The 18,503-nt window shown below is 38.8% G+C and overlaps 1 protein-coding gene across 1 annotated transcript in view; it reads left to right on the top strand.

The window, feature by feature from the left end:
• The window catches only part of St8sia6 (ST8 alpha-N-acetyl-neuraminide alpha-2,8-sialyltransferase 6), a 102,492-nt gene that overhangs the window by 44,747 nt on the left and 39,242 nt on the right, over positions 1-18,503 (top strand). Inside the window, exon 3 of the mRNA XM_048367585.1 lies at positions 4,098-4,187. Within this exon, the coding sequence (XP_048223542.1) occupies positions 4,098-4,187 (90 nt within the window). The remainder of the gene's footprint in view (positions 1-4,097; positions 4,188-18,503) is intronic.

Raw genomic sequence — 18,503 nt, 5'->3', positions numbered from 1 at the left:
AAGATTTGAGAATGCTGCAAAGATGGGACAGAAACCATAAATAGGCAGACAAGCACGCTTGCCTTGTGGTCTGTGGGCAGAAATTGTGATCTTATAGTGGAGCAAATAAAGGGTTATTGGGGGCGGTGGGCATCCCAGCTCACTGGCCTGACTTCTGGTGCTGACTTCCCTACAAGTTCAAGCAGAACTCTAGGGAAAGGGCCATGGTCTCTTCTATGGTGACTCCAGGTAGGTATGAGCAGTTTCCAGTCCCTGTGGTGGTAACAATGGGATTGCTGAAGGGTTACATGCCAAGTTAGGAGAAAGAGAGCACAACATTGGTTCATGGACAATCTGTATCAGGTATTATTATTTTTTTTTACATTTTTACTATTATTAGGAAGTTGATATACAAAGGGATTACAGTTACTTATGCTAGGTAATGTGTACATTTCCTTTTATACAGTGTCATTCCTTTCCTCACTCTCTCTGTGTTAGATATTTATATGTGCATCATTACTACTTTTATTTATCTACTTTCCTAAGAAAATAAACCTTGAGACTGACTGAAGGTTAAAATGGAGCCTAGATTCAAGAGAAGACCCTATTTTCTCCCCTAACTTCATTCTGTCTCTTTTTTTCCATGCATTGTCCCTAATTTGTGTGTATGTTTGTGCGTGTCTGTTCTGGGGCTTGAACTCAGGACCCAGGCACTGTCCCTGAGCTTCTTTTTGCTCAAAGCTAGTGTTCTACCACTTGAGCCACAGATTCACTTCCAGCTTTTTTTTTTTGTAGTTTAGTGGAGATAAGAGTATCACAGACTTTTCTGCCTTGCTGGCCTTCAAACTGTGATCTTCATCTCACCCTCCTGAGTAGCTAGGATTACAGGCGTGAGCCACCAGCACCTGGACATCTATGATTTTTAGTTGGGCAAATCTATTTTGAGGTTGTATTAATAAAGAAACTCTACAATTCAAGGAAAGATATGTGAGACACAATTGTATTAGTGCCTGGTTATCGTGTCACAATTCAATATCACACAGCCATCATAATTCAAAGCACTGCTAGCTTGGTAATTCACTTCATTAACAGTGCTGCCTGAATAATTTGTTTATTAGGAATAAACAAATCCTTGGAAAGTATGGTAATATATTCAGAAAGCACAGTAGATATAGACAACAAGAAAGAGAAAGAGGAAGGAAGTCGTAGAGCAGAGAAATTGTATCAGAATTAAGAAGGAAGGATTTGGTAAACCCATTGGGGTCTGCATCCAATGTACTTAGAAAGTATTTCTTTTCTTTCTTTCTTTCTTTCTTTTTTTGCCAGTCCGGGAGCTTGAACTCAGGGACTGAGCACTGTCCGTGGCTTCTTTTTGCTCAAGGCTAGCACTTTGCCACTTGAGCCACAACGTCACCTCTGGCCTTTTCTATATATGTGGTGCTGAGGAATCAAACCCAGGGCTTCATGTATAGGAGGAGAGCACTTTACCCCTAGGCCATATTCCCAGCCCCGAACCTCGAAAATTGGAGGTGAAACAAAACCAAAACAAGAAGCTGTTTAAGAGATAGACATAAGTGATTGTAATCCTAGCAAGCACTTTTGCCACTAGGCCATATTCCCAACCCTAGAAAGTATTTCTGAGAAATAGTATAGAGTTAATTATGAGGCCATCTTCTTTATATCTTTATATTTTCACCTCCCTCTCCTCCTGCATCCAATGTATTGCAAAGTCTTGTCCATCTCAAAGCTTTGTTACTTGCCGATGAACACAGGCATGGTGCCATTTCCAAAACATGTATGTATCGAGGTCTTTGTGCACACACACACACACACATGCATTTTGCACACACGTGCATGTGTGTGTCTGTGTGTGTGTGCATGTGCCAGTTCTGGGGCTTGAACTCAGGGGGGCAGGAGGGCATGGGTGCTGTCCCTGAGCCTTTCTTTTTTCTTCTCAAGGCTAATGCTCTACCACTTTGAGCCACAGCTCTACTTCCAGCTTTTTGGTGGCTAATTGGAGATGAGTCTCATGGACATTTTTGCTTGGGCTGGCTTTGAACCATGATCCTCATGGCTCAGCATCCTGTGTGGCTAGGGTTATAAGCACAAGCCACCAGTATCCAGCTCAGATTCCTTTTATTAGTGTTCCTACTTTGTGATAGTCTTGGGCATGAAAACATCTTCTGGCCAGTGACACATCTCATGTCCAAGGCTGAAATATCCAGATTCATGACCAGACCTGCCGGCACTTTGTTTTCCTGACAGCAGTTACTGGAAGCTAGTTATCTTAACGAACATATGACTAAACTAAATTAATTTGGGTCCCTGTATTTGTCAGGATTTTACAGAGAAATAGAACCCCTAGGGCATAGAAATATGGATACAGAGAAATATTTTGGAGGCAGAGAATTTCCATCAACTGCTAAGATTACAGGTGTGAGTTTGTAGCCTGTATGTGTGTGTGTGTGTGTGTGTGTGTGTGTGCTATTTACTCCGTTTCCCTATGTTTGTATGGCTATTTTTTTTTGCTAAATATCTTCTTCTTTATCTTAAATTGCCTGCTCCACTAGAGACAAAGACCATGACTGTTGTCTCTACCTCTTGACCTAAATATCTTGTGCCCAGATTAGATTCCAAACAAATTTAGCCCCTATTCCATTCCCTACAAATTCGGCTCCTATAAAATGCTGAACAAATTCCTTCTGGATTACTAAATAAATGTATTCACAGTAAGAGCAGTGCCTATTGGTAAAGCCAACAGAAAGTGAGAGTGGTGTTACTGAGCACTTACTACATCAAGACATGGTACTCGGTGCCTTATTTGTCCAGTATGTATGTATCATGACAGTCACACTGTGAGACAAGGAATGTTGCCTCACCTTTAGAGATGTGGAAACATATAAAGAATATGCCTATGTCCAGTATGTTATTATGCTCATGACTCCATAACTTGCATCCTTAAGGTGCCTTTTGGTTGTTTTGTTGTTGTTCTTAATTATTGTTGGTATTAAGTAGTTGTACAATGGGGTTACAATTCTATAATGCCTTTTTGTTCTGGTACTAAGGTTTGAAATCAGTGATTTGCCTTCACTCAACTTGATTTTTATTTTTTGTCCAAGACTGGGGCTCAAACTTGATCCTTGGTGCTTTTGCTAATTGGCTGGTGCTCTACTAACTGAGCAATGCCCCTAACCACTCAACTTGCCCTACACCTCCACTCAAACATTTTTGCTGGTTTTATTGGAGATGGGGGTCCCACAGACTTTCCTTCTGGGCTCCCTGTGAACTATGATTCTCTGATGTCAGCCTCCCAAGTTCCTAGGATTGCAATCACTGATGTCTGTCTCTTAAACAGCTTCTTGTTTTGGTTTTGTTTCACCTCCAATTTTCGAGGTTCAGGGCTGGGAATATGGCCTAGTGGTAAAGTGCTCTCCTCCTATACGTGAAGCCCTGGGTTCGATTCCTCAGCACCACATATATAGAAAAGGCCAGAAGTGGCGCTGTGGCTCAAGTGGCAGAGTGCTAGCCTTGAGCAAAAAGAAGCTAAGGACAGTGTTCAGGCCCTGAGTTTAAGCCCCAGGACTGGCAAAAAAAAAAAAAAGTAGTCAATTTTCTAAGTTCATAAAGCAATAACACCAGGCCTTTATATCAGAAATGGTATATTCATCAAAGGCCAGCACTGTGTTCTTTATAGAGAAAATATTACTCCCCTGTGTCTTCATGCTCCCTCGTTGAGACAACATCTCTAAAAAATAAAGGTTACTTACATGCACTCTGATGAAAACTATCCAGCAATCTTTTCATTTTAAATACAAACTTCAGAATAGGAAAACCTGAGAATATAATGTCTTCAACATAGATTTCTTTTCAGTTTGACTTTATAGTGTAAGGTGCTATTTTTTAAAAAACTTATACCTGTCAGAGGTGAAAATACCAATTTCCTTTTTCTAGGGAGAAATCCAATAAATGGATGAAAACCAGACTTTATTTGGATATACTTTATCAATTAAATCTGATGTTGGCTAATGATATCTTATGAGCTTTCATTGTAAGTCAATCTCTCTCTCTCTCTCTCTCTCTCTCTCTCTCCTTGTAAAAAAATCTTTTTCATGAACCAGCACATATCTAAATGAGAAGTCACTCCAACTGACAGAGAAGTGCAAAAGTCTGCAGTATGGCTTCGAGTCTTTATCTAACAAAACAAAGAGGTAAGTTCCACTCTTCGTATTTAATTTCATTTGGAAAGAAATGTTTGGTACTCTGTATTGTCTAGATCATTTTGAAAGAAGACTTTCTTGACATTGAGCTTGGAGAAGCTTCTATTGGAGAGCTGAGACAACAAAGAGCTGGGCCACCCTGGTGATGGGGGCGGGTGGCGAGGGCTCAGGTTATCTATTCCTGAATCCACTTTTATTTAAAATGCTGTGCAGTTTTATAGGCTAAGTTTTGTTTTGTTTTTTTTTTTTGCAAGTCCTGGGGCTTGAACTCAGGACCTGAGCACTGTCCCTGGCTTCTTTTGCTCAAGGCTAGCACTCTACCGCTTGAGCCACAGCACCACTTGTGGCTTTTTCTGTTTATGTGATGCTGAGGAATTGAACCCAGGGTTGCATGTATGCAAGGCAAGCACTCTCCCGCTAAGCCATATTCCCAGCCCTGGGCTAGCTTTGAAAAGCAGAAGCCTTCCAATCCTCTTGAGAATCTGATAAGTGTTCGGGATTCTCTTTTAGAAAATTTTCTCACAAAATTTTCAGTTATAATTTATCTCTGGCTCCAGTTGTGGCTGTCCACCACACCCTTCCCTCTGTTTCCCATAGTGTACTTGAATGAGTCCACTACATCTTCTTTAATGAAGGAGAAAGAAACTCCAGAGCTCTGTGCATCCCACATGGAGGAGGCCCTGGTGACCTGAGATTCTGATATGAGGAATCTTGTTTGGGTTGAAGCTGATGGGAGGAGAGACAAGCAGTGCTAGGCGAAGGACGTGCATAGGATGGTGGAGTCATGGCTCTGTAAGAAAGACCCAGGAGTCTTTCTCCATATTCTCTCTCTTTCTTTTTCTCTGAGTCTCTCATATACATACATGCACACACATTTTCCTCTTTTGATTGTGCAAATGTTACTTGTGGGGGGAAGGACTTAAAGCAGCTGTCTATAACTCTGTGAGGGGTATGGGAAATTGAGCTGGAAGACAAGAAAGCAAACTAAGTAACTTGATATAACCTGTTTTTCAACTGAACCTCTCCAGGTAAACAGACTGAAGACTTTTTCTTCTCTACTTTTTTTTTTTTTTTGGCCAGTCCTGGGCCTTGGACTCAGGGCCTGTGCACTGTCCCTGGTTTTATTTTGCTCAAGGCTAGTACTCTTCCCCTTGAGCCACAGCACCACTTCTGGCCTTTTCTACATATGTGGTGCAGAGGAATCGAACCTAGGGCTTCATGTATACGAGGCAAGCACTCTTGCCACTAGGCCATATTCCCAGACCCTTTTCTTTTCTATTGATGGTCCCATGCAGACAGACCTGAATCCTGGCTAAGGCAATATTGACATTATCTGGGATCCAGATCTCTCTGAAGAGATATCCATACCCCGAGCAGCTTGTTGAATATTAAAACAAAATGCTTTGTGATGGGCTGGGGATATAGCCTAGTGGCAAGAGTGCCTGCCTCAGATACACGAGGCCCTAGGTTCGATTCCCCAGCACCACATATACAGAAAACGGCCAGAAGTGGCGCTGTGGCTCAAGTGGCAGAGTGCTAGCCTTGAGCGGGAAGAAGCCAGGGACAGTGCTCAGGCCCTGAGTCCAAGGCCCAGGACTGGCCAAAAAAAAAAAAAAATGCTTTGTGATTAAAACTATACCTGCTATCCAAGGAATCTCACAAGACTCCACTTTGGTTCTATGTAAAGTCTAACTAACAGAGGAATCCACTATGTAACCTACGCTGGCTTCAAACATGTGCTAGTCCCGCCTCAGCTTCCCACATGTGCAGATGACAGGTGCATGCCACTTATCACGCAGTTTGAGGCTATGTGTCATGGGTCCTGTCTGTCATCACAGCTACATGGGAGGATGAGGTAGGATGGTCTTGACCCAAGGCCAACCCCGGGCAAAATTTAGCAAGATCTTACGTGAAAAAGTAAACTAAGTCAAAAAGGGCTGAGGTTATGACTCAACTGGTAGGCTCTTAATTCAAACCCCAGTAACACACACACACACACACACACACACACCAATTTGAGCCCTCTTTTGTAGATGACACTTCACATCTGATTGATTAGCATCGATTTTTCTCCTTTTGGTATGGATGTGTGACAAAGCTCTTTCAAACTTAACCTGAGGGCCTCTCATTACCAACTTTTTGCATGACGTCTTGTACACCAAAGAGATAGAATGTGGATGAGGCATGAGAAAGGATAACGGGAAAATTTCTCCTTGTTCTAGGATGCCTTCATACACCTGCAAACCCTTACAACACACACCCCAGCGTGTTACCGTTGTTTTCCCAGCTCTCTCACCGACATGAACTGTTTCTTTGCTTCACCCCAAGTGGCAATCATCCTTAGCACAGGGTGATCAATAGCCACTGTTCAAGACAAAACACTGAACCAGCATTGAGGGAAATTCTCTAACCAAAGAAAAGAATTTGACTACTCCTTTTTGTATGCCCCAACCACACTGGTTACTGCAGTATGCTAATGAGAACACCATGCTCTCTTGCTTGCTCTCTTGCTTTTCCCCTGTTGTTCAGTAGTTGATAGCAAGACCTTCTCTCTGCTGTTCTTTACGGGGCTGCCTTTGCATTACGCACACAATTTTCAGCTAGCTCATATAATTAGCCTGCACTCGTATTCACTGCAGTGGTGGTCTAGGGAGAGCAGGCAGGAATTTCTCATTGTTATCAAAGTGTTATTTTGTACACGGGAGACTAATTTTTTCAGTTGTATTGTCTATTGTCAGGAATTGTGTGTTCTGCAACTAATGCTATTAGAGACTTACAAGGGACAATTGGGAAAGCCATTCAGCGTCTACTGATAAAGGTAATTTCATTTTCTTAGAAATAATTATTTCGCACTATTTTTGTTATGGTCTGTTAAAGTCTGAGAATTTTCTCTTTCTTCAGACAATTTGTCCCCTTGAAGTTGCTAAAATAGAATTTAGGCGGATAGAGTTATAGTGGGAGGGAATCAGCACTTTTTTCCTCTGCTATATTTTTGAAGACAAGAAAAACTAAAGCCTGGCATGTTTTACATGCCTATAACGCAACTATGCAGGAGGCATAGATCAATCCAGGCAAACGCACAAGATCCTGTTAAAAAAATAAAGTTAAAAGGGGCTGATGTGTGTGACTCCATTTGTAGAGCACCCGCCTAGCAATGCAAGGCCCTGAGTTCAAATTCCAAAAGGAAGGGAGAGAGGGAAGGAGGGAGAGAGGAAGAAAGGGATCAATTAAGCAGTTGCCATTAGGATAATATAGATATTCTGTATCTTGACTCTTTGTGCTCTGTTACACTGAACTCTAGGACATTATTTTTTTTATCTTGTTCACAGTTTTGTTTGTGGTGTGAATGAACGAATGGATGGATGGATGGATGGATGGATAGAAGGATGCATTTCTCAGGCCCTCAAAACACTTTATATTCCATGTCTAATTTCTAGGTATTAAAAGTCTATAAATCTATAAATTTCAATTCCTTTTTGGTGTCAATGTTACCTTCTCTGACTTTTTGTCTTACTTTAGATTTTTGGTTTCCTATTTTTCACGAACACATGACTATGTTTCTGGGTTTCTTCAGTATAATCCTTCTCAGTAGATTATCTTCCACATGAAAATATTATAATGTATTAAAAGTGCTATCTAGCCACCTTATCATTGCTGGTTCGCTCATTCCTCAGTGTGACAGACATTACGTGAAGTCTTTTCTGTTGATGTTTTTAGAAAAATGGCTCCATTAGGTCCTCAAACTCTTCATCTTAGCCCCTAGTACTTCCAGAAAATGAAGTGATTTTTCTAAGAACAGGTATTTCAGAGATGCTGGAAATGGACTCACTGCCTCTTGCTAAGATATTACTGCTTCTGTTGCTATGTCAGTCAGCTTTCCATTACTATAATAACTACCTGAGGAAAATCTGCTTATAAAAGAGAGAGATTAATGTGGGAATCCATGGTCAGCATGTACTTTTCTTCCAGGCCTCTGATGGTGGATTCGTGGTGGTGGAGGCACAGTATACCACAGTTGGATCATGTGGCAGAACAAACCGCTCACGTCTCATGGCTGTAATATAGAGAGCTGGAATCCAAAGTCTTCTTCAGAAAGACATGCTCTCCCTCCCCACAATGACCTAAAACCTCTCCACTGGGCAGTACCTCTTCAAGGTCCCAGTAAAGCCTTTAACACACAAGGCCTTGGAACATTTATAATCAAACCATCACATTTGCAGTGTGCTTTTCCATTATTTCAAGAACTCAACATCGAAAGAAAACATAGTTAAATTTGTTTAGCTTCCACTATTTAGTTACAGATGAACTAGTCTAACAAATCGGCTTAAAATTCAGTGTCTTAATGCAAAATTTAACTGTCTCTCTCCTACAGTGCTCAGTATTTTTACTTGAGCAGAGAGTTTTTAGGTGGCCCTTCCCCACAGATAGATTCTGGCTCCTTCCTTTCCACTTGACAGCCATCTTTGACAAATGACACCCCGATGTTGTTGAGGGATTCCACACCTCACTGCATTCTTGTAACATTGGCTAAATCTGGTCTGTGTAGATGCTGGGGTCATGTGACTGGTTTTGACCAATAGAACATAAGCTGAATTGCTGGGAAGTGTATCCTCTGGCTAGGTAGCTGATTGTAGCAACTTTCAATCAGTGGTGGGCATTCAGACATCCCTGCCATTATATACATTAGATAGCTATACTGTTCTGGCCATTCATTATAGATTCCTGTGTATCTCTTAAAGTGGAAAGAAGTAATTTATTTTTAAGCAACAGCAGTCTTGTACATTGTTTGAACACTTGAGAGGAGTTTAAATAGTTCCTCTAGTGGAAGGAGTTTTTCTCCAGAACAGAGTGTGAGCCAGTGTTACATAGATTTCTGCAAAATTACTAAGGTAAGGAAAGCTAACTTGCAATCTGGTGGCTTTTTATTTTGTTACTTTATACATATTCAGAATTAAAATTCAAGATGAAGAATGACTTGAACCATATTTATATGATGCGTGTATACATTTGATCACCTGTTTTGTGAAGTGCCATTTTATTTTATTTTATTTTTTTTCTCAAATTTTTATTATCAAACTGACGTACAGAGAGGTTACAGTATCATATGTTGGGCATTGGATACATTTCTTGTACTGTTTGTTGCCTTGTCCTGAAGTGCCATTTTAAATGATTGGGAATTATAGAATTTTCTATACCTTCTTCATCAGGCGGCATCAAGGCATTAGTCAGAAGGTATTGTTTTGTTTTTTTCAGGGTGAAATTAAGTGAGTGGAAGACTGATCCTAAATGTTCTTTAGTCTTTATTTTTCTAGAGAGAACAACATGACCTGAATTGCTACATAAAAAGAGGAGGCGTAAATTATGGCAGATCAAACTTCAAAAAGTCTAACTGTGAGCAGATCACTTGGCAGCCTGCTAACAAAGACAGTATTCCTGAATTTCAAGTTGTCTGCCAAGAAAAAAAAAGATTTCTAGTCATATACAAGATCTATTTTGGCCTGAAATGATAGATGACTTGTGGGTTTTTTTTCTTTTTCCAGTTTTAAGTCCATGGTACTATAATTGCCTTTTAAAGTGATTTATACACTTTTGCCTGTCTTCTCAGTTCTAACATATCAACTTGTCTTTTTTTTTTTTTTTTTTTTTGGTCAGCTTTTAAGGGCTTTGAGATTTTGCATACCTTATTCTCATTGGTGGAGAGAAATAGGTCAGAAAGAAAGATGTTATCATGGGACTGCCTAATCACAACCCTGGTACATTTTTTATGTCTTAAGTTCCTCTTGGCAACTGAAGAACTGGCTAGGTTTTTTTTGTGTTTTGTGTTTAGGTCTTTTGTGTTTTGTTTTTGGGTGGTTCTGGGATTTGAAATCAAGGTCTTGCACTTGTTAGACAGGAGCCTCAACTCTATCACACTGAGCTCTTTGGCACTAGGTTTTTAGGTAGTATCTCACAGTTTTTGCACACAGCCAGCCTCAGAATGTGATCCTCCTACATATGCATGCTTTTGTCTGTGTGCTCATGCCCCTAGCATAGCCGAGTTCACAGTCATGCGATACTGTGGCCCAGCTTAATTTAGAGGTGTATGTTGGGGTGCACACAAGCCATCACAGAGTGTTGATCTCTCTGCATATGCACCAAAAGCCATATCAAATCTATTAAAAGATTTAGTAATCATCTCTATCCCCAAAAGTACACAATAAAATAAGTAAAAATGAAATTGAAAAGTACAAACTAATCATCTTAAAACCTTGAAAAATAGTTTAAGTTCTTCTAATCTGTAAGCAGTTTTTGTTTTTAATATGTTCTAAGGAATTTATTTTTAAAGAAATTTTGTTTTAAATGAATATGTTTTCAAAGAATTTTTTCCCTCAGTTTAAAAATAAAAATATAGGAATATGAAATGTCCCCAACCAGGAAACCTGTTAGTCAAAGGGTGAGAAATAAAAATTTAAGACTTGTCTCTCTGTCTCTTTTTCTCTTTCTTGTTTTCTCTGTCTGTCTGTCTGTCTGTCTGTCTCTTTCTCTCTGTGGTATTGATATAGAAAGATTACCAGAATAAATCTAATACAAACTCCCTATACAATACTTGGTTTTCACAATGCTGAAGATTGGAATAGTGTATTATTTTAGTGTAAATGTTGTCTATGAAAAGAAAACTGAATTTTGTTTTGGAGGAAAATTGAAATGCCAGCTTTCTATTTAGATTCTAGTGGTGACTGGGTAGTTAACATCAGAGGCTTCTCCTCCAAATAACAAGTCACTTAAAAGAAGTCACCAACGCAAAGACAGTGATAATAAAAGTCACCACACACTGGACATTGGTGGCTCACTCGTGTAATCCTAGCTACCCAGGGGGCTGAGATTTGAGGATCAAAGTTCAAAGCCCACCTGGGCAGGAAAGTCTGTGAGACTCTTATCTCTACTTAACTACCAGAAAACTGAAAGCTGTGGCTCAAAGTGATATAGCACTAACCTTGAGCAAAAGAGCTCAGGAACAGTGCCGAGGCCACAAGTTCAAGTCTCACAATTAACCAAAAAACAAAAAAAAGTAACCACACAACCACACTGACTTAAAGTCATCAACAAATAAAGCAAATTACTACTGTTTCCAAAAATCTTCTACAATAACTTCCAAGTTAGATCTTAAGGGATCATTTATTTTTTATTTGTGGTAGCCAGATCTTCAAAGATAGTCCCCAAAGTCATGTTCTTGGTATTTGCCCAGTTCTGAGGTCCCTGCCTCACTGGAGGGGGCTATCCTGTGTCACCATTAAGATATGGTGGAAATGGGATTGGTGATTAGGTCCTAAATGGCTCTGAGTTCTGTCCTGCCATCCTTTAGTTGGTTTGGTCTACTAGGAGACAACTACCATGTCATGAAGACTCAGAGTGGGCCCCATGGTAGATCTGAATTCTTTTTCCAAGGTCTGGTACCATCTTGTCAGTGATGTTCAGGAACTTCTTGGCAGTAGATCCTTTAATCCCCCCAAAATATCTTGACTTTGCAGCATAATGAGAGATGATGGGCCATTGTCACTCAGTTAAACCACTATAGTCATGAGTTCCTGACTGGTATGATAATAAATGTTTGTTGTTGTTTTTTATCTTGTAATTTGGGGGCAATTTGTTAATAATTATAAGTAGTGAATTGATTACTCAATTTGTAATCAATTACCTTATTACATTTCATCATAATGGTCATAATTATTGTTACTATAATTATCAATAGTGATATTAACAACTACCATTGTGAGCCAACATTTCTTCCAGGTAATTTAAATGTTTCACCTTCACATTAATGCTTCAGAGTAGATTTATTGTTTTAATAAAAATTATTTTAATAAAATTTGTGAGACAAATGGACTGTGAGGGCTTCCATGGCTTGCAAAACATCAGGGAGTTAGAAAGGACACAGACAGGATCTAGATGAGATTCTGCTGGATCTTTTCTTTTGCTTTTTGACTCTATGATACCATTTGTAATGAGAGCACAATTCAAAGTCACAGTTGCAAAAGGAAATGCATTTGCTTTAAATGTAAAGTTACTCAAAAGTGAACCATCTCCAAAATGCTATCTACACATTCCTTCATTTGACAAGGCTTACATAGCATGTTTTTGCATTGCAATTACCTTAATGGCTACATGGTTGATCATTGTTTCCCTTGGTTTGATCATGACTGGGGGCTAAGTATTATCTGAGTTCTAAAATTAGTATCTGAAGCCTTTTATATTGTGGTCATGTCTTAAATTTTATCATCAGAAACACACTATGACCAGCACAGGGAAAGTCATTCTGAGATCACCATAACCCACTGAACCTCATGATCACTGGGGAGCTTTGTCAAAGATGCATGCTTCTAGACAGACGAGAACTCTTCCCTGACTGACTTCACAAGAAAGAGGTTGTGTCTCTTTTTATCTTTTCACAGTATATTAAGAGAGCCAAATATTTAAACATGTTTACAATTCACTGGCTTCTTCCTTATCTCCCTTTACTTTTGACACTGGGATGGTAAGAGCTCAGTTCTCAGCCTCAGTTCTCTTCATTCTCAGCCTTTAGGCTCTTTGGGTTCCTGTATATATGCACCAGCAACATACTGATGGTTTCCAAATTTATGTCTACCACCTGGACCTCTTCCCAAAATTATATGTATCTCGGGCTGGGGATGTGGCCTAGTGGCAAGAATGCTTGCCTCCCATACATGAAGCCATGGGTTCAATTCCCCAGCACCACATATACAGAAAATGGCCAGAAGTGGTCCTGTGGCTCAAGTGGCAGAGTGCTAACTTTGAGCAAAAAGAAGCCAGGGACAGTGCTCAGGCCCTGAGTCCAAAAGCCCCAGAACTGGCACAAAAAAAGCGCCAAAATTATATTTATCTCCACCCAATTAGTGCTTCATTGGAGGAAAGGATAAAGGCTTTGAAATTTACCATGTCTCATGCTGATCTTCTGAACTTTCTTCTAAATTTTATACTCCATCTTATTTGGGGCCTCCAACTTCCAATACTCTAGCCTCCATCTCTTCCCTATTTCAGTTAATAGTGTCTGTCCTTCCATTTGCTCAGGCATACAACTTTGGCATTATTTTCTACTCCTTTCTCACCCATTACACACTTAATATGTCAGGAAGCTCTGCTGGCTAACACCGAATCCAACCCAGAGGTAGATGATTTCCTCCTGACACCATTCCGCCTATTCTGATAGAAACCACCATCCCCTCTCTTCTAGATTATGCAAGTATCTTTTCATTTTTCTCCTATACACTATTCTTAACAGAGTCGACAGAGAAATCCTATTGTTGTAAATCAGATCAGATAACTTCTCTGCTCTGGTATCTTTCCATTTTACTCAAAACAAAAGACAAATATTTTTACAGTGGCCTACAAAGGCCCTTACTAGTCTTTCACAAGTAATGTATGTGCCAATGACAGAAAAATTTTATTGTACTAAGGAAATGACTAGTGGTGGTGAAATTGTAATTATGACATTGTGTAGTTTAACATTTGACATTAATAGATATAAAATGTATAACAATAATATATGAAAAGAGAAAAGGGAAGAGAGCTATATAATAGTAATGTTTCTATGTATTAGTATAATTAAGCCAATGTAAGTATGAAGCTGATTCCAGTATTAATATATAATACACACTTAGAGCAACCACCTAAAATTATTAAAGACAGTATAATGCTACATGACATTAGAAAGGTTCCTTTAAGGCAAAAAAAATCTGTAAAGGAGGAATATGGGAATTAAAATGACATGAAATATAGCAAGCAAAGAGAAAATGGCAGAAATAAAGCTAACTATATAAATAACATTAAATCTGAATGGCCGATATTATCAGACTGAATAAGAAGGCATAATCCAACTCGATATTGTCTACCAAAGGCATATATCAGACTCAAAGGTAAAATCCATTGAAAGTAAAAGGATAGAAAAAAGATAGTGTAGTTCATGCAAACAGCAACCACATGAAAGCTTAAGTGGCTATACTAGCATTAGATAAAATAGGAAATAGTGGTTGGTTTTTTATAACACTGTAATGGCCTTGAATTCATGGTCTTCTTGCCTCAGCCTCCTGATGCTGGGTTTATAGGTCCAGGCCATTATTACTAGTTCAAATAGACTTCAAAAAATGAAAATTTTGGGCTGGGGATATGGCCTAGTGGCAAGAGTGCTTGCCTCGTGTACATGAGGCCCTGGGTTCAATTCCCCAGCACCACATATACAGAAAACGGCCAGAAGGGGCGCTGTGGCTCAAGTGGCAGAGTGCTAGCCTTGAGCAAAAAGAAGCCAGGGACAGTGCACAGGCCCTGAGTCCAAGGCCCAGGACTGGCCAAAACAAAACAAAACAAAAATGAAAATTTTATGACAGAAGGCTCAATCTATAAGAATTATATAAAAATTACAACAATATGTACCCACAAGAGAGTATCAGAATACACAAAGGAAAGGCTGGGTGTTCAATGGTAGCTCAATGACAGAATACTTGCCTACTATGCACAAGGCTCCCCAGCACTGTAAAAAGTACAGAAAGCAAAAACTGATGTAAATAAATAGAGAGATGATTTAAACAATAATAACTGGAGACATTAATGCTCCACTTTCAGTAGTGGATGGATCACCTCGACAAACGAAGAAGGACCTGAAGAACACAATCAACTGGCCATAACAGATGATTCTGTCAATGATTCATCATCAACAGGAAAATACCCATTATTCCAAAATGAACGCAAGCACATTCTCTGGGCTAGTTCATCTGTTAGGCCATTAACAACGTTCAGTAAGTTTGAAAGGGTAGAAATAATACAAAATATACAAAATAATACAAATAGTATTAAAATCTGTCCACAATGAGATGAAAGTAGGAATCAATAACAGAAAAGTGACTTTAGAAATTCACAAATTTGTAAGTGTAAAACAACATACTTCTAAGTACCCAATGTATATGAGGAGAAGTCAAAACAGAAATAAAAAACATACTTTGAGCTGAATGTAAATGAAAACAGAGCATATTAAACTCCAATGATGGAAGACGTGCCAGGTGATATGGTATATGGTATATGATTTCCTTTGGAGGGGATGAAGCTCTTTCGCAATTGTAATGATGATTGAGCGTATCTGTGAATATGGTTTAAAATATGAAACAGTTACTTAAAATGGAAGTTATATGTTTGCATTATTATGACTCAGCTGTTTAAGGATTCAGTGTGCCTACAATTCACCTGGAATTTTTATTTCATATAGGGTCTCATTTTCCATTACAGCTGTGATGCCGTACCAGTGCTGCTAGTGTTAGTGTACATGTTGAGTAAAAAGGTTTGTGGCTTTGCATTGCTCCTTACCTTTCTGACTTCATCATTGGCTGTCTTCATGAGAGACTGAAGACTGACTCCTTGGGTGAATTACAGCCACCTTGATTAATTTTGTTGTTCCCTCATCCTACTATAGCCAACTCATCATCCAGTCTTTTATCACTGTCATTGCCTTTGCCTATTAATGCTCTGCTCTTCCCCTCACACCCCATATGTATATATCTTGAGCATCTCCTTCAAATTTTTGTCCATTTATCATGTCTTAGAAAGGGCTTTCCTGCCACCTTAGATAAATTAAAACATCTCCATCTGTTTCTTTCTCTATTGCCATGCTTATTTTCCTTCTTATTACTTGAAACACAGAATTACCCATCACCTTAACATGCTATTTATCTGTTACTCTGATTTACTGTCTATTTTCTCCTACTGCAATATAAACTTCATGATACCATGGATTCTTATGTTTGACCATATTATTAGTGAGCAGTACTGCATTCATCGCAGATGTTCAATAAATAATTTTCAGTAAAATAAAGGAATAAGTATTACAGTATATACAGAAGATGTAAAGGAACAAGAGGAAGGAGGTATCAATTAGATCTAGGCACGTCAGAAGAATTTGAAAGGCCATGGTTTAAAAGTACCTCATAGATGCTGGTTTTTGTTTTTGCTTGCTTGTTTGTTTATTGCCAGTCCTGGGATTGGGCCTAGGCACTGTCCCTAAGTTTTTGTGCTCAAGCCTAGTACTCTGCCATAGCTCCAATTTTAGCTTTTTGGTGGTTAATAGGAGATAAGAGTCTTACGGATTTACCTGTCTGGGTTGTGTGCAAACCATGATCCTCAGAACTCAGACTCCTAAGTAAATAGGTATATAGGTGTGAGCCACCATCCACGATAAAAATCCTACCTGGTGTTCTATTCATTATACCACACTCTATTGGTATAATAGTATTCAAATGCCTGTGATCCTAGCTTACTTGGGAGGTGGAGATAGGAGGATCATGGTCTGAGACCAGCCTGGGTGAAAGTAAGAGAAACTACCTGAAAAATAAATTAAAGCATAAGGGGCTGTGGATGTAGCTTGTTGGTAGACCTCTTGCCTAGCAAGGGTTCATCAAAAATGAAGATAAAAATATTGTAAACGTTTTTAAAATTAATATGAATACTCCAAAATTTGGTTTCCTAGGACAGAAAAGGCATTTTTTTCTTCTGACAATTTTTAAAAACAATTGAAGATTTTACTAGGGCTGTGAAGAAGCACATTGATGTCTTTAGGAGTTAATCTTATATGCTGCTTTTTAAAATTACTTTTTATTTTAATACTGCTTTTCAGTTTTTGTTTTTGTTTGTGTTTTTCACTTTTCTGAGTGGCACTAAATGTTACCAAGAAAATCAGAGCTTGAGATCTCTTTATCTTGTGTCCACTGACAATATGTAACATTCTAATCACAAGCTACCAATTAAAAAATAATTAGAAGTTACCATTGTGCAAGCAGAAAACTAAGGTAAAGTGAAGTCATTTATCATCAGTGGATGGGATGTTGGTATTTCTGCATGGTTCCACCTAGTCTAAAGGCCACACACTTCTCTTCACTTATCTTTCATACTCCCATCAGCCATTCTTTACAAAGTATAGTTGTGTGGAAATGATTTTCTGAATTGACTAAAAGCCGTGAAGCATTGTGTTCATTTGCAGAATTTATTCTTATGCAGAGATGAGCTCCTCAAAGCATTTAGTAGCAGCTACACAAGACTTCCTGATCTGCACAGAAACCTCCTGATGGAATATCGCTGCAATGTTCCTATACCTTTCAATGGACAGGAAAGATTGGTTTGCACCATGAAGAAATGTCACAACAACTCTCCCGTGGTGGTCCATTCTGTCACATTCTATCTATTCAGGAGGCTGAGATCTGAGGATGGTGGTTTGAAGCCAGTCCTGGCAGGAAAATCCATGAGAATCTTCTCAAATTAACCCACAAAAAGCCAGAAGTAGAGCTGTGGCTTAGGTGGTAGAGTTCTCTAGCCTCCAGTGAAAAAGCTAATAGATAGCACCCAGGCCCTGAGTTCAAGTCTCCGTACCCAGTCACACCCTCTCGCACACATAAGAAATGTTATAAAAATAAGTGTCGTAGCAGACTGAATTGGGCTAACAAATTAACACCCCAAGATAACTTTGAGGCACTTAAGAAGTACTCAATAAATAGTCAAGGCTGAAATTAATTACCCAGAAATTAAAGCATGAAAAACCCAATTTTATCTTAATTGAGACAAAACTTGTCACAGCATGTGGATCTTGATCTTCAAAGAGACAGCTCTGAGAATAATATTTAAACATTTAATATAATTATTTAATATATTTAAACATTTAATATATTTATTTAGTACCACTCTGGATGTTATTTATAATTTTTGTCTCATTTTGAATATTGCTTATAATGATTTAAGCAGACGTTATTTATTCTTTTGTAAATAACTGCATTATTTAGTGTGATTTACTGTATGTCTTGGGACCAATAAATGTTTCTGATGGGATTAATTTTCAGTTTCATTATGAAAATAGATGAGATGCAGCATGATATATTGAAAGAGAGCCGGAATGTGAATCAAAAGACATGAGTTTAATTCTTAGCTCATCATCTTACTATGCAGTTCTGAGCAAAGCTGTTTACCTTCCCAGAACTTTTAATTTTGTCATTGCTAAGAGCAGAAGTAATACCATAAATAAAGCTGCCTCCCAAGATCTTTATGGTGGGCTCCCCACTTTGTAAACTGAAAACCCTTGGAAATGTAAATGTGCAGAAGTTTTTATGTGATTTAGAGCATAGGCAGCTTTTGAAGAGATACACTTGTCCCACAAATTGACCCGACTTTGTAGTACCCATGGATTTTCCTGCAGTATGCTTCTCCATTATCATCGAGCAGTACTGTGACAATCTTAATTTTCCCAAGCAATTAATACTTGATGATACATTTTTTTAAGTAGAG

This window comes from Perognathus longimembris, chromosome 18 (genome assembly GCF_023159225.1).
Source record: "Perognathus longimembris pacificus isolate PPM17 chromosome 18, ASM2315922v1, whole genome shotgun sequence".
In the NCBI taxonomy this organism is placed as follows: Eukaryota; Metazoa; Chordata; class Mammalia; order Rodentia; family Heteromyidae; genus Perognathus; species Perognathus longimembris.
Note: the sequence above shows the minus strand (reverse complement) of the source record. Positions and strands in the feature narration are given on the sequence as shown.